Source organism: Mixophyes fleayi, chromosome 1 (assembly GCF_038048845.1).
Source record: "Mixophyes fleayi isolate aMixFle1 chromosome 1, aMixFle1.hap1, whole genome shotgun sequence".
NCBI classification, from domain to species: Eukaryota; Metazoa; Chordata; class Amphibia; order Anura; family Limnodynastidae; genus Mixophyes; species Mixophyes fleayi.
In genome coordinates, this window is record NC_134402.1 from 431,065,163 (window position 1) to 431,080,744 (window position 15,582).

Below are 15,582 nucleotides of genomic sequence, written 5' to 3' on the forward strand. Positions count from 1 at the left end.
TCAGCCCGGGAGGCACACGCCGCACAGACGGCCGCATCACATGACACGTGATGCGCGGCCGCATCACATTGATATTACTTCCGGGGAGCGGGCGGCCCTAACAGCCGTGATTCTGAGCGGCCCGGGGGGCCGATGCCTCTCAGCCCCCCGGCCCAGCCCGCCCCTGGGCCTAATCCACTTAACCGGAAACAATTCCTCAACTTGCCAGGCCAGCACTAAATCTGCGGCATAGTGACCACGCCCCCTTCTTGACTACCCTCAGAAGCAGGCCAAGGGATCCTTCCCAAAAAGGACCATGAGTCCATTGCTCAAAGTGGGGCTCACTTGCGGTCAATCAGCGATAGGGCTGTAACTATCAGTTGCTGCTCACAGACACTTCCTACCTACTCAAACGGCACAGGAACAGGGTGGTCCTCGAGTGGCAAAGGTGGGTGGGATCACGAACTGTGAAGAGGCAGAGCATGTGACCTGCCAGGGATTATAAAGACTGCTCACCAGGACCTACCACTTGTTGCTCATTGGTCGGTCTGGTACTTGCTGTTAACTCTTTCAGGTAAGGTTTCAATACTCCATAACACTGGAGTGCATTTAAGTGCTTTCGTCCCTATGGGGACTCTCTTGTCATTATCCCCAGTATACATTTCTTGTAAGAAAGACATATGATCCATATTTAGATACATCCAGTGGATCTACCATTACAATGCTGAAGTCAAATAATTGTATGAAGTTGTTTTAAATTAATAAATATCGGTTGCTATAGTTTCCTGTGCAAATGCGATTCGTACGCATCAGCGCACAAAGGTTAAATAAGCAATCACAAAGCAAAACACAGTCAACACATCTACATTCATACTCACATCTGTAAATAGTTTATTAAAAATGAAGTTTCCACTTCACATTCTTTTATTATTCATGTAAAAGAATTTAGAGATGTATTACACAATGGTAAACCTAAATTATTTATATTTATGGTTCAGGTCATAAGAAATGTATTGTGTTTGGTCTTATATTAATTAGAGATGGGCGGGTCCGGTTCTCCGAGAACCGAACCCACCCGAACTTTGGGTATCCGAGTACCGAGCTGAGCAGCTCGGTACTCTCCCGCCAATTCCGAATCCAAATCGAGGCCGAACGTCATTGTGACGTCGTCGGATCTCGGGACTCGGTTCTCGCGATACTTCAACTTTATAAATACACGCCTCCACAGCAATCCATCGCCATTTGACAGAGGGAGAGAGCAGGGTGTAGTCATAGGCTAATTAGAGCAGGGACAGAGAAAGAATACAATATTGTTCTTGCAATTGCTCTAACCAAAATCGCTAGTGCAGAGAGGAGGATAGAGGTTTATTATTTTTTCTTCATATTTGGCACTCCCCAGCGCTTTTGGGTTGTCCCCCATAATTGTGCATTAATATTTCTGGCTGTCAAAAGTCATATCTGTCAGCAGTATCTACTCAATAAATGTTAGCACTCCTCAGTGTTTTTGGGGTGTCCTCTCTAATTGTGCATTAATATTTCTGGCTGTCAAAAGTCATATCTGTCAGCAGTATCTACTCAATAATTTTAAGCACTCCTCAGTGTTTTTGGGGTGTCCTCTCTAATTGTGCATTAATATTTCTGGCTGTCAAAAGTCATATCTGTCAGCAGTATCTACTCAATAATTTTAAGCACTCCTCAGTGTTTTTGGGGTGTCCTCTCTAATTGTGCATTAATATTTCTGGCTGTCAAAAGTCATATCTGTCAGCAGTATCTACTCAATAATTTTAAGCACTCCTCAGTGTTTTTGGGGTGTCCTCTCTAATTGTGCATTAATATTTCTGGCTGTCAAAAGTCATATCTGTCAGCAGTATCTACTCAATAATTTTAAGCACTCCTCAGTGTTTTTGGGGTGTCCTCTCTAATTGTGCATTAATATTTCTGGCTGTCAAAAGTCATATCTGTCAGCAGTATCTACTCAATAAATTTTAGCACTCCTCTGTGTTTTTGGGGTGTCCTCCCTAATTGTGCATTAATATTTCTGGCTGTCAAAAGTCATATCTGTCAGCAGTATCTACTCAATAATTTTAAGCACTCCTCAGTGTTTTTGGGGTGTCCTCTCTAATTGTGCATTAATATTTCTGGCTGTCAAAAGTCATATCTGTCAGCAGTATCTACTCAATAAATTTTAGCACTCCTCTGTGTTTTTGGGGTGTCCTCCCTAATTGTGCATTAATATTTCTGGCTGTCAAAAGTCATATCTGTCAGCAGTATCTACTCAATAAATGTTAGCACTCCTCAGTGTTTTTGGGGTGTCCTCTCTAATTGTGCATTAATATTTCTGGCTGTCAAAAGTCATATCTGTCAGCAGTATCTACTCAATAAATTTTAGCACTCCTCTGTGTTTTTGGGGTGTCCTCCCTAATTGTGCATTAATATTTCTGGCTGTCAAAAGTCATATCTGTCAGCAGTATCTACTCAATAATTTTTAGCACTCCTCAGTGGTTTGCGCTCAGAATGGATTCAAAGCAGTCCACATATGATCTAAATGAGCAACCAGGTTCTGTCACCAGTCCTGATGTTAGTGTTCCCAGTACGTCATCTGGCCAAGGCGATGTCAAACAACAGAGTGTTTTCAAATTAGTGCAAAAAACAAAAACCAAAAAAAAATTTACTGTATTGAAGCGAAAAAGAAGTGTAACTGAGCAAAAGTTAAGTGACGATAAAAAAAAAATTGCAAGCATGCCATTCTACACACGCAGTGGCAAAGAGAGAATGAGGCCTTCACCTTTGGCTATTAGTGGCAGATCCCAAAAAGTTACCCAGGCTACAATTGGTGCACAACTACTGTTACGCGTCAAAGCTGAGCTGCAAGATACCAGTGAGGCATTACAGGAGAATATTTGCTCTGATTCACAAATGACAACAATCCCTGTGGAGAGTCCATCCAACAGTGGGATGTCTAATCGTGAGCATTCTGCTGATGTGTGCCTTAATAGCCCGAGTGTAGCCGGTGATACCCAAATTGAGGATGCCACTTTGGAATTAGAAGAGGATGAGGGGGAGATTTGTGTAGGCGACGAGGGCGCTAATGATGATGTTGATGATTATGATGCAGACAGATACCAAATTGCCTTTCTCAATTTCTATTTATATTCTAGATTATATAACGGCTGAATAGTTTTCTATTTTACTCCTAGTGGAGAGAGGATCTGATGCAGACAGATACCAAACTGCCTTTGTCCATTTCAATTTATATTGTACAGTCTATAATGGCTGAATTTTTTAGTATTTTATACAAGTGGAGGGGGGGCTAGAGAGACAGAAACCAAACTGGCTTTCTCCATGTCAATTAATATTGTACAGTCTATAATGGCTGAATTTTTTGGTATTTTATACAAGTGGAGGGGGGGCTAGAGAGACAGAAACCAAACTGGCTTTCTCCATGTCAATTAATATTGTACAGTCTATAATGGCTGAATTTTTTGGTATTTTATACAAGTGGAGGGGGGCCTAGAGAGACAGAGTGACCCCAAACTGTCTTTCTCCATGTCAATTAATATTGTACAGTCTATAATGGCTGAATTTTTTAGTATTTTATACAAGTGGAGGGGGGCCTAGAGAGACAGAAACCAAACTGGCTTTCTCCATGTCAATTAATATTGTACAGTCTATAATGGCTGAATTTTTTGCTATTTTATACAAGTGGAGGGGGGCCTTGAGAGACAGAAAGCAAACTGGCTTTTTCCATTTCTTTACATATTTAACTATAAGTGTGGGGTGTAATATACATTCAAAGACGATGGCTGCATTGCCAATATGCATAGATGGAGAGGAAGACAATCTGTTTTGTGTGTAGAATAGGCCTACCAACGAAGAATTAAACTGTTTTTTTGGATGATTTATTACCTCAACAATTAGATTACTTGTCTCTAAAACAGTTGGAGCACTAAATTGGGTTAATTTAGGCCCAAAAACATGGATTTTCCCAAAAAATAGCAAAACAAAACCAAACAAAACCAAAACCAAAACCAAAACACGCAATGGCGGTTTTGCAAAACCAAAACCAAAACCAAAACACGACGGTAATCCAGATCCAAAACCGAATCCAAAACCAAAACACGGGGGTCAGTGACCATCTCTAATATTAATCCACATTTCACCAGCAGGAATCCCGTATTATTGGATAAGCCATCACACATTGTGAATACAAGTTATGATAAATATAAGATTAATACTCAAAAATACTCTGTTAATGAGTTAGTTTAAACCAGATTTTTGGCGGTTCCCTGAGGCAAGACACGAACACCGCTTTTGGCGTGAGTTGCACCCACCTTTGGAGAAGCATCGTTTGAACGGATTTATGACCTGCATTGTCCTGGACTATCTTAAAACCTGAACCAATGAAGAATGATCTTAGAGTTATCTTTGTGTACATTGTGACATCCTCACTGTTTTTTTCCAATTTAAGCTTTATAAAAAGCCACTGGACAGTATCAGTCTCTCTCTCAGCATATGTATTGGGTATACTTTGTTATATTTTGCTTTTAAATCTCTTTAGGCATTGGAACCACGCTAATCGGACAATCGTTACTGGTAACAATAATTACTGACATAAAAACTACCCCAACCTCTCCCAGCCTGTATTATAACACACCATCCCTAATCACTAGATAGATTCTTTTCACAAAAGTTAAGATGCCTTAGTTGTGAATTCCGCAGTCTAACTATGGTCATAGTGAAAAATATCTTTTTATGTGCTCCATGAATAAAAAACAAACAAACATATGTAATATTCAAAATAATTTATCCTGTACAGAGGAAACGAAAGAAAAAAAACAACAAGAATGAAAACACAAATCAGTTACTGTATCCCTTTGTGACTTGCTACCTTGCAATAGTTAATGGAAACAGATCAGAAAAGAACAGTTTGAGAACATTCTACAAATAACTTAGAAATATTTGGAAGGGAAACGGAAATGTCGAGTGGGTGAGAAGGAAAGCGAATCTCCACATTTTGTTAATAGGAGTGAAAGGTTTCTCCAGATACAATATTAAGTAATGGGAAGATCAAAGCTATCAATTAATATTCTTAGACTGTTTTTATCCCCCCACATGTTATTAATTAATTGAGGAAGGTAAACATTATAATAGAATGTTTGGAGAGCCACTTTGACAAATAAGATTAAACAGAAATGCAAATAAAAGCTACTTATAAAACTGTTCATGTCAAGAGACATAATGGTAATTTATACTGGAAAAAAGATGTATTACAATTACTCAAGCATATTATTTAATCTCTGCTGATTAGTGTTGTTCCAGATGATTGTAATATAGCAAATGTAAATTTTCTTCACAGAACAGACAGACGGAAAGAGTGTGAAAACCACAGAACTCTGACAATGGAATTACTTCTTTAAAAAGAATGTTGTCCATTAGGTCCAAATGACTTACATGGTATAAGACAACATGGGTTTATTGCTGGCAGATCACATTAAATAAATAGATTTTTTGTTGAGTGGGAGACTAAATTAATAGACCAGGGTGGAATGGAAGGAAGAAATGACAGAGGTTATATGATAGAAACATTTTATATGTTAAGGGTATTAACACACTGCAGAAAGGATGTATATTTAAGGACGAGAGATTTCCAAAACAAGAGGTCGTAGCCTGAGATAGATTCCAGCAGAGGTGGTGGGAGTTCTACAGATAGACATGAGGCAACTGTTAGGACTTGATTATAACTAAATTCCCTCCCCCAAATATCACCAAATAAGAAAGTAAAAAATAAACAACACCCCTAACAAAAAAATGATAAAAAAAATGAATCCAGTAATGAAAATCACTAGGGGCCTGATTCATTAAGGATCTTAACTTGAGAAACTTCTTATTTCAGTCTCCTGGACAAAACCATGTTACAATACAAGTGGTGCAAATTAGTTTTCTGTTTTGCACATAACTTAAATACTGACTGTTTTTTCATGTAGCACACAAATACTTGATAGCTTATTTGTACACTGAAATTTAAAGTTGATATTTGTGTGCTACGGGAAAAAACAGTCAGTATTTAACTTATGTGCAAAACAGAAAACTAATATGCACCCCTTGCATTGTTACATGGTTTTGTCCAGGAGACTGAAATAAGACGTTTCTCAAGTTAAGATCCTTAATGAATCAGGCCCTAGATCCTTAAATATGCAGATTATATAAGTCAGCGGAATCTTTTCTACCATCAAATTCTATTTCCCACAAATAATCGCCCAGAGAGATGAACATCGGAATGGGGGTTATACTTGTGTATGCACAAGGTAGACACAATGGTGAATTTGTGTAAAAAATATGACCTGCGTCTCTACATTTTTTCCCAGTCTGTAAAGTACCCTCATGTGGCGAGAAAGTGTCACCTTGCAATTACCCCATTTGTGTTTCCTTGGTAACTCCCCAAACCAAACCATTTTACCGATTGCTTTGTTTACTCACTTGTTTTGTGGTCTGCAATATAAATATTTGTAGGGTTATTCGGGTACAAACGCAAAGTTGGACTACTCATTATTTAAAAGTTTCCCTATATTTGAAAATGTGCTACTCATTGGCACTTAATCATTTATTAAATAATTCCTTACAGTAAATGGATATTGGGACTGCCTTCCTTTTTAAATTATATCATCATGCTGGTTAAGGCTGCTGACCAATAATCTTACCACCCAGTGGTTTGCTGGAGACCCCAGGGTCCTCGTGATCTTGGACAAGTTATTTTGGATACCGTTTTTGGTGTCACCGCACACAGCTGGCCGTAGAAGGTGAGGCCTCGCGAATCGGAGAGGAAAAACTTGAGGGAACTACCTCCTCCCCTCACACCGTATGAAAATATTTGGCGATCACAGACACTAAACCATTGCAGCGCCGGATTCTCCTCAGTCTATGCCGCATTCAGAAAGAAATGGACCCTTTACAAAGACACCACTTTGATGAATTCAAAAGCAGCAGTGTCCCAGCTGAACGGCCTCGGGAGTGGAGCCGCCTATTGTAGCTTCATAAAATCAAATATAATAAAACTTAAATAGGAAGAAAGACTCGCCACTAACAAGAGACTACTTAAAAGGCGTCCTAGATGCACAACAGACCCCCTCCCCAGAAATCATGGTAATAGTACAGTAAAAGAATATTACAGAAATACTGGGGATAGATAAAAGGCTGGATTAAAACATAATACATAGTGAAATATGGAATTTAAAAAATGACCTGTTGCTGTATCAGTCTTACCTTCCTCACAGTTTCTCCCCTGAAATCCAATAGGGCAAAGACACATATAGGAATCAGCTGATCTAGATGTACAGGTCCCCCCATTAACGCAGGACGCCTCGTCACAGACCCCAATACTGCAGTCACCTGTGTGTAGGAAAACGATGTTAATTTAATGGATGGAGATCACTGAACTTATTGTTCGTAAACAGTAAGTGGAATAAATCATCATTATTTACCAACATCCGCCCCACTCAGAGCCTTCCCCAGAGGCCATTGTCTCATGTCAATATTCCTGCCATTCAGAGACAGGGACTGGACACAGCCTTTAAATCCTCGGTTGGTCCCGGCTGATTTGACAAGCCAGTAGACGCTGGGTGCACCGCCCAGATAGAAGGGAGTCCGGAACGTGATCTTACTGTACTGTCCCTGGTAGAGAGAAATATCAACAATTCAGTTTTAAAAAGGTTTCCTCAACATATTTCCTTTAACAACATTTGTATATACACTACACAAGCTGCAGTTTTCGGGGCATTACCGCATTTGAAAATCCAGGTGTCTATGGGGCCTGCGATTTCCCCCTATTTATCAAGTTTCGAAATGCGTAGCATGACCCCGGTAGCTAACGCTTTTGATGGCATTAACCATTATAACCTACGGGGAGAGCATCAGAGGAGAAGGATCTCCGGATCTCACCACAGCAGGCTTCGTGCTCCCACATCACAAATTCAGCCAGGCCATTAGGAACCTGCTAGTAATGTGCCTGTAACTGTCCCAGCTAACCAATTTGAATACATTGCTATGATAATTAATTTCTTATCATTGCGATAAGAAATTAAAATTAATGGGAGCAATTTGTGATTGGTCATAAATACACCCCATTGATCTTGTGTGTTACAAATCAAAGATATTCAGCCAATATTATACAGTAACAATCATACCATTTACATACACTTAAAAAGTTAACAGTTAAATAGGGTTATATGTGAGACAAATGAGGAAAATCTATACAAATAAATTATAATTATGTCAGAATAAGCTCCAATTAAAAGAAAAGAAACACATATCTATGATTAGAATAAGAAAAAATAAATCTCAGAGGTAACAGACAGCTGTCGACATTGACAAATTCCAAGTTGAAAATAATACGTCTATGTACAGGACTTGTACCAGGTCAAGGCAGAGGCAGGGGAGTTATCTGCTTAGGGTACAGCTTTCTTTCTTATATACAAGATATCGCCCCAAATTCTCCCCGCCACAGCCCTTACAGACCGTCGGGGGCATCTGCTGGGTCTCAGAGCTGCTAGCACTTAATAATCACAGAGACGAGTTCAGAGGAATGAAAAGGAAAACTGTAAGCTAAGTACAGTGGCTCTAGATTAAGGGGTCAGTATTGTACACTAGCCACCACGGATCACAATGGTGAGTATTCCGGACTTGTGTATAGTTGTGTGGGGGGGGGGGGAATGTTGTCAGGTTGGGTCCCACGACAGTCTGCCCCTCCTCTGTATAATATGTTATAACTTACCGGCGATCTCCCAGATACAGCGGTACCATTATCTAACTTGATCCATCCATTCAGGCCTTCTCTGGATACGGTCACAATGTGCCAGGTACCTGGTCTGATTTTACGGTCACTCGTAACAACAGCAGTGCCGGTGCCACAATTATACCTGGAAAGAGAAAACACCACCTGTGTACACAACGTGAACATATTCAATGCAAAAAAAACAATTTGTGGAGCTGTGTAAAAGTTATGTTAATTCCACAAGATAACATCTTCAGAGTTATTCGCTTTCATCTGGGTTCATTGGTTGAGATAAATATATACCTATGGTACATCTGCACGTATTATACACAACAGTCTTGTCCACTGTCTCCTCATTCCAGCTGTACCGCGCCTCCGGTAGCTGCACAGAAATATCAGTAGGCCAATGGCTACTTTAGTATCGGTGTCTGACTTACAGTAGTGTGAGCACCCACGCTGTGAACTTGGTCTCGAGCGTATAAGATATAAGAACATTTGCGTTCCATTGTCTCTTTCTGCTACTGAACTGTTCTCATCAGGATGTGTTAGTTTATTGTACTTTTGTTCACATGCGTGTGCTAAAATATGGGATTATTTTTCCTGCGCCTACAAGGACATGGCATGATAGTGCTCTGGCCCAGGCTCCTAGGCACCCTCTCCCCAGGGAACAAACAATGGTCACCAGTAGCAAGGGGAGGATACTTTTGGGTGAGCCGATCATATTACCACCAATCACCAGTAAGTTACCTTCCTAATACACCCCTCCCCCTCCCATTAGCTTCATTACTGCAGGAATAAACTCTGTTATATAAACTGTGTTCTTGGGGTCTATGACTGTATCTTGTGTGATGACTAGCAAGGGCTGGCAGGGCTGGGGGGCAGGGGGGCATGTGCCTCCCTGGGCCAGTCTCATAGTGGGCTAGTGAGTCACAGGGCCACCTACATATTTTTCCTTTAAAATAGGCTGCTGAGTGAAGTCTTGGCCCCCGGGCTAAAATTTGTCAGCTCTACCCTGGTGTCTAGGAGCTGCACTCCCGTCGTGTGCCCATGTTGTGCTTCTAGGGAATTACTCTGCTGGTTTTGCCATCGGTTGAATAAACCACGGTTTGGTAGCAACAATTGGCCTAGATGATTTTTGATCAAACCCACCCGGGCGCACTGTCCTCACAAGTAGCCGCACACTGTCCCCACCAACAGATACAATTGTTATTCCACCACCTAATGTATCAATTGCTCCCTGTGCCGCTTAGATTGTAAGCTCATTTGGTCATCTTTACCTTCTGTTTCACATCATTGTCACATCATTTCATGTCATTTGTTTGCATCCTGATCTTCTAAACGTACAGTTCTGTGTAATAATAATAATAACTTTAAACACATTACTTCAACCAGGGGGATTGGATGAGCCCAATGCTATTCAGCACGGTTCTGGTTTTCCCTGGGGTGTAGGGCATAGCGTTTGTGGGCCAGATTACCATAGGAAATTCTGCCCTGAGATGACCAGGCTGGTGCTGGTTCCCAGTATCAGAGGGGCCCCCATACTCCAGGTCTCACTGTTATAGTGTGACCAGCCCCGACTGGCGCAGGTTGGCGCTGGTGGCAGCCTTTGCAGAGGAACCTCATGCTGTTTGCTTCCCCCCGTTAACAGTAATCAGCTGAGGTTATGACTGATGGTTTAAATCTGGGGGAGGGGGGCATTTTTTAATATATATATATATATATATATATATATATATATATATATATCTATCTTTACGTTTATGTTGGGCTGTAGATTTGCGCTCTACTCTAAATGAGGCTCGTGGTGACAACAATTCCAGGGAGGACGGGTGAAAACCGTGCAATAGAGCTACATTAATAGGGGGGACAACAATTACAGGGGATAAGGAGGACAAATGTTGACAATCATCAAATAGGTTTAGACAATTCTAGAGAGCGCGGAGGACAAGCAAAGACAACGATACACGGGAGGAGAAGTTGGGGAAAAGACAGAGCTCACAGAGAGGACCAAATCCACGGGGGGCCACATGCTCTAATTGACTGGAAGTAACTGCACGATGCAATAAAATTTAATTTAGATTTAGTACATATTCCTCCTTTAAACTTAAACCCCTGACAGAACTGAATTCTAACAGAAATATATTTCACGCCTGACTGAAAGAAACAGGTTTGCGATGTGGACTGAATAGTTAATGATACTCTTCCCTACAGCTTAATTGATTATAAATAAAACCATCTGACAAACTATAACTTCTGAGGTCCTTACCTCCAGATATATTTTATAGCTTCCAAAAACATTTTTTAAAATTCGTTCTGAGGGGCCTATGTCCCAACACAATTAACACAGTTTTATAAGCAATTTAACATTATTTGATTACATTGGCAACGGAGCATCACATAAAAACTAATGAGCAGTAAGGATCCCTCATCACTCTGAACCCACATTCTGCTTTACGGAGCAAGCGTTAGGGCCCAGTGCAGGAGCAGGCAGGGTGGGGGTGATATGTCCCCAAGCCCGGTCCTATAGTGGACTGTCTGGGCAGGCCTAAAAGAATCAGAGACTTTCTTCCACCTCGGTTTTCTATTATTATTATTCTCACCTAGGAGTAATTTGAACACTATTAATTTTATGTGTGGATGGTTGAGGGGAAATAGGCCTATTTATTAAATATGAATGCTATTAAATTTTATTGCTAGTTGGGATTGAAGGATGATATTTATTAAACATAGATGCTACTAATTTGATGTTGGACTGATAATGGGAACCACGTCTATTTATTAAATGTGAATGCTTTTAATTTGAAGTCTGGGCTGTTTAAGGGCAATAAGCTTTTCTATTAAATGTAAATGCTATTGATTTAATGTGGGAGCTGGTTATGGGGGGGACCAATGCAGGTGCTACGGATTTAATATTGGGGCCAGTTGGGAGAAGGGTGGCCTAGAGTGGTCACTCGTTGCTTTGCATTCCAGGCGGTGAATAGAACCTACTTCTTTTCTAAACAAGGTCCCAAACATTCAACTAATTCAGCAACTAAGCTTAAGTCACCAGCAGCAAAAATAGGTAGGAGAGAGCAGCACTCTTTAACAACTTTCCCAAATTTGGCAGGCTGTCCTGAGGAGCAGCATGAAGAGGGAGCCGTGTGCTCCGAAGAGTGGTTATTCAGCAGAGAATGACCACTGAATAGCGAGATTTCAATATTCCCCCCCCTTCACTACAGAACTTGTATCATCGGTCTGGACCTAAGATACTTTGTATTGCCACATGTCTTTTTTACATGGATGGGTTTAATTGTTTGTGACACACATGAATTTTGACTATGAAAATGATAGTGTTTTAAGGGGTGCAGCTTGGGAGGAGCTAGCCGGATTGGCCCTTTGAAAACTAAATGTAGGTCGGGCACACTCATGGTACGTCCATATGCAAACAAATACATATTGACTTGTGGGGAGAGATACTAACATCGAGGTGGAGAGTGTGCATTTATGGGTGTGTTGCCTTGTATGTGTGTGTGTGTTATATATATATATATATATCTATAATAAATAGTTATCCAACCATTTACGGTGCATGCAGTGTTGTATAGAACTTCCCACACATCCGACAACTTGACAACGCTTAATCACCAGTATTAATAAGAAAACAATGATCCTGTGTTGTAGTAGACTTACCGGAACTGAACGCTCCTGCGAATTATGGCCAATGACATAAAGTCTCCTCTACCGTACTCGTTTTCACCACAATAGAGAAGCAAGCCATCGTCACCTTCAGCCTGGCACCAAACACAGAAACGTAAGGTTTGGCCCAGTAAAGCCACATATTACATTTCAAGTGAAATTATACAACAAGAGAATTTTAAATATTAACACAGGAAGAGAAAACATCATAATAGGAACCATGCAAAAGTGGCAAAATTACTGTAACACATCAATGCTGGGAAAAACAAGTCAATGCAGGGACTCGTGGCACTCAGTAGACGATTGTAACACTGCAAAGTCCAATCCTAGTGTTATTAACTTCTCTTCTGTAATGAAAGTGTAATAGTAGCACACGTCTCTTATAGGGGGCTATTTATTATACATGGACAAGGCCCCCATGCCACAGGGAAACCAATTTCACAAGGACTGTGGCAGTACATGTTCTACCGCAATGCTCCGTTCTCTATCATCATCCCAACCCTAACCCTAACCCAATTGTGGATGTGAATGCTGACTTATAAGTCAGGTCATGCGTAATGGTGGCTCCGGGCACCCTGCTCAGGAAAGCCACTTAATACAGTCTTCAGTAGACTAGGAGATATGATTGACTGGGCGGCTTTTGTTCTTTCCCCTTTTGGGAACCTGAGTGAGGGGTTGAGTGTCTGTCATGGTTATGGATTCTTGCTTGTTCCCATTGAATGTCCTTAATCTACCTAGGTGTCTGTCTCTCTCTGCCTGCTTAATGGTCATGTGTGCTTGTATGTGCACGCGCGCACGCTCAATGTTCCCCATAATCTGTGTATTGCAGGATGGGTGCTGGCATTTCCCTTCTGCTCCACGGGAGGTTTCTGCCCTCCCTGAGCTCACCTTAGGGCCAGCATAGCGTTTAAAGCATGAGCTGGATGAAATGCTCTCACAACGACAAACCAGGTCACAAGAGAACCCTGATGTTTGTTTTTCTTTGTCAATTACATACTGCCCAATGCATGAGGTGGTAAATTTGGAAAATAACATCAGAGAACCTGGTGACGTCCGCAATAGCAGAGGATAAAAGGAAAACACGCTTTATTATTTAAATAAAGCAATTTTTCCAATGCTAAATTTTTTTAAATAATTATTTTTGAAAATATTTTTTTATATATATATGTTATTAATTTTTTCCTACTTATTTTTTTAATACCAAGTGGAACTGAAAGCCCGAGGCTAGGCGGGTCACATATGTGCAAGTAATGGTAAAGCCTTACTGCTCCTGGCCACTATTGCCAGGCAGCTGACTAGCACTCAGCTGTTCCGGAGATATATTAATAATTATTTGTGCCAATTGTGTGGCAGCTTTAGAAATAGGAGCCACAATGGTGGCACACTCAGGCACAACAAGCAGGGCCACCAAAAAGAATTTCGGTCCCCACACAGAAACTTCTTGGGGCCCCTTCCATAGCCCTTGAACAGGGCATGACCACACCAGGTTGGTGGTCCCTCCCACTAAACATGGCTGCCTCCGCTGTGCAAAGATAACACATGCACTTTAAATAATTACGTTTTTTGTATTTTGGAAATTTTTATCAAATGCCCTAAACAAGATATAATGCCACTAAGACTCCTATTGTAAAGAGTTTGTCCACCTTCTGATGCCTGTCATTTAGTGACTTGTATACGCTCTCATGCAACTTTTACTAAATGCACTGCTTATGATTTATGGCATCCTTCTGTGATTTTCAGCCACCTCTTTTATCATCGAGTTGTTTAGTTAAGTTGTCCTAAGAGAAGACAGAAAGATGATCTCAGTGTACAACTGTTTCCAGTTTGGAAGGCGCAGCAGAGGTGCGTCATATCCCAGGGAAAGAGTATAAAGCACATCTGATCCGGGCTGGCTGGGCTGGGGGAAAAGTGGCATTTGCCCCCCTTGCCGGTCCCACAGTGGGCTACCTTGGGCTGGGTCACTGTTCCTAATAGGCTGCCAAACCAGCCAGCCCCTGCATCTGATTATATAAAATACACAGTTATATAAATAATAAATAAATAATAATAATAGTTAAAAAAATTACTGACAGAAGAATGATAAAGCAATTTAATTAGTAAAAGTTGCGGGAGGGAACACGTCACATTAACAGGACAATTTCTGTCCATTTGTAAATGCAAGTTAATTTATACAGTGTAAATCAGGCCTGTCCAACCTGCGGCCCTCCAGGTGTTGTGAAACTACAAGCCCCAGCATGCTTTGCCAGTAGACAACCAGTTGATAGCTGGAAGGGCATGCTGGGACTTGTAGTTTCACAACATCTGGGGGGCCGCAGGTTGGACAGGCCTGGTGTAAAGGCTCTGGTGTGTCCCGGCTTTCCTAATACGGTCCCCCTATTGCCCCCCCAAAATGTTTTAATCATACTTACCTACTTTCTTCAGCTCTCTTCCGGGAGCCTGTCATGGGAGGTGGGCGTGAGGGGGGCGGGGCCAAATGCCGCGATTCACCGGGAATCGCTGCGTTTGGGATCTAATTCTGCCCACTTCACTATGAAGTGGGGCAGAATTCGGGAGATTGCCACACTCACCCGGGAGTCCGGGAGACTCACGCAAAATGCTGGAGTCTCCCGGACATTCCGAAAGAGTTAGCAAGTATGGTTTTAATTCGCAACTTATTTTCCTTATTTTCCTGAGGAACACAATATAACAGGCTAGGTTGGAATAACGGTTTTACCTTATTAAGGACCTAAAAGGAAATATTAGGTAGAATATAAGATATGACCAAATCAAGGTCACATGGCGGTCATTATTTTTTTTAATCAAATTATTAACTAAATATGTCGCTGGCATCCCCACTAATTACACAGAGCTCCAGAATGCCTGCTGCTTTATAAATAATAATAATAATAATATTTTGACAATTATGTTAATCCAGGTGCAGGAAAGAGTTTCAGTAACTGAATGGAAACCGAACTACAAGGACAGTTTTCTAGGTGATAGATACAAACACTTACCCTGAATTCAACAGTAATTTGAAAGGTCTGGTAGGAATTTTTCAGTGGTTCAAATGTCATGTACGAATGGCCGTAAAACTGAGGATATTGTACGTTAATATCTAAAAGAAAAGGAAAATTTTGTTAGAAATCAACTATTTTTTTTAAAACTAAATAGAGAAAATATAC

At 41.0% G+C, this 15,582-nt stretch overlaps 1 protein-coding gene across 2 annotated transcripts in view; it reads right to left on the reverse strand.

Annotated features, from left to right (window-relative positions):
- Positions 1-15,582, reverse strand: part of EGFLAM (EGF like, fibronectin type III and laminin G domains) — a 122,018-nt gene that overhangs the window by 23,826 nt on the left and 82,610 nt on the right. For both annotated transcript variants that reach the window (XM_075184226.1, XM_075184225.1), the window contains exons 10-14: positions 15,415-15,515; positions 12,416-12,516; positions 8,747-8,891; positions 7,458-7,647; positions 7,240-7,365 (exon numbers count right to left, since the gene is read on the reverse strand). In XM_075184226.1, the coding sequence (XP_075040327.1) occupies positions 7,240-7,365; positions 7,458-7,647; positions 8,747-8,891; positions 12,416-12,516; positions 15,415-15,515 (663 nt within the window). The remainder of the gene's footprint in view (positions 1-7,239; positions 7,366-7,457; positions 7,648-8,746; positions 8,892-12,415; positions 12,517-15,414; positions 15,516-15,582) is intronic.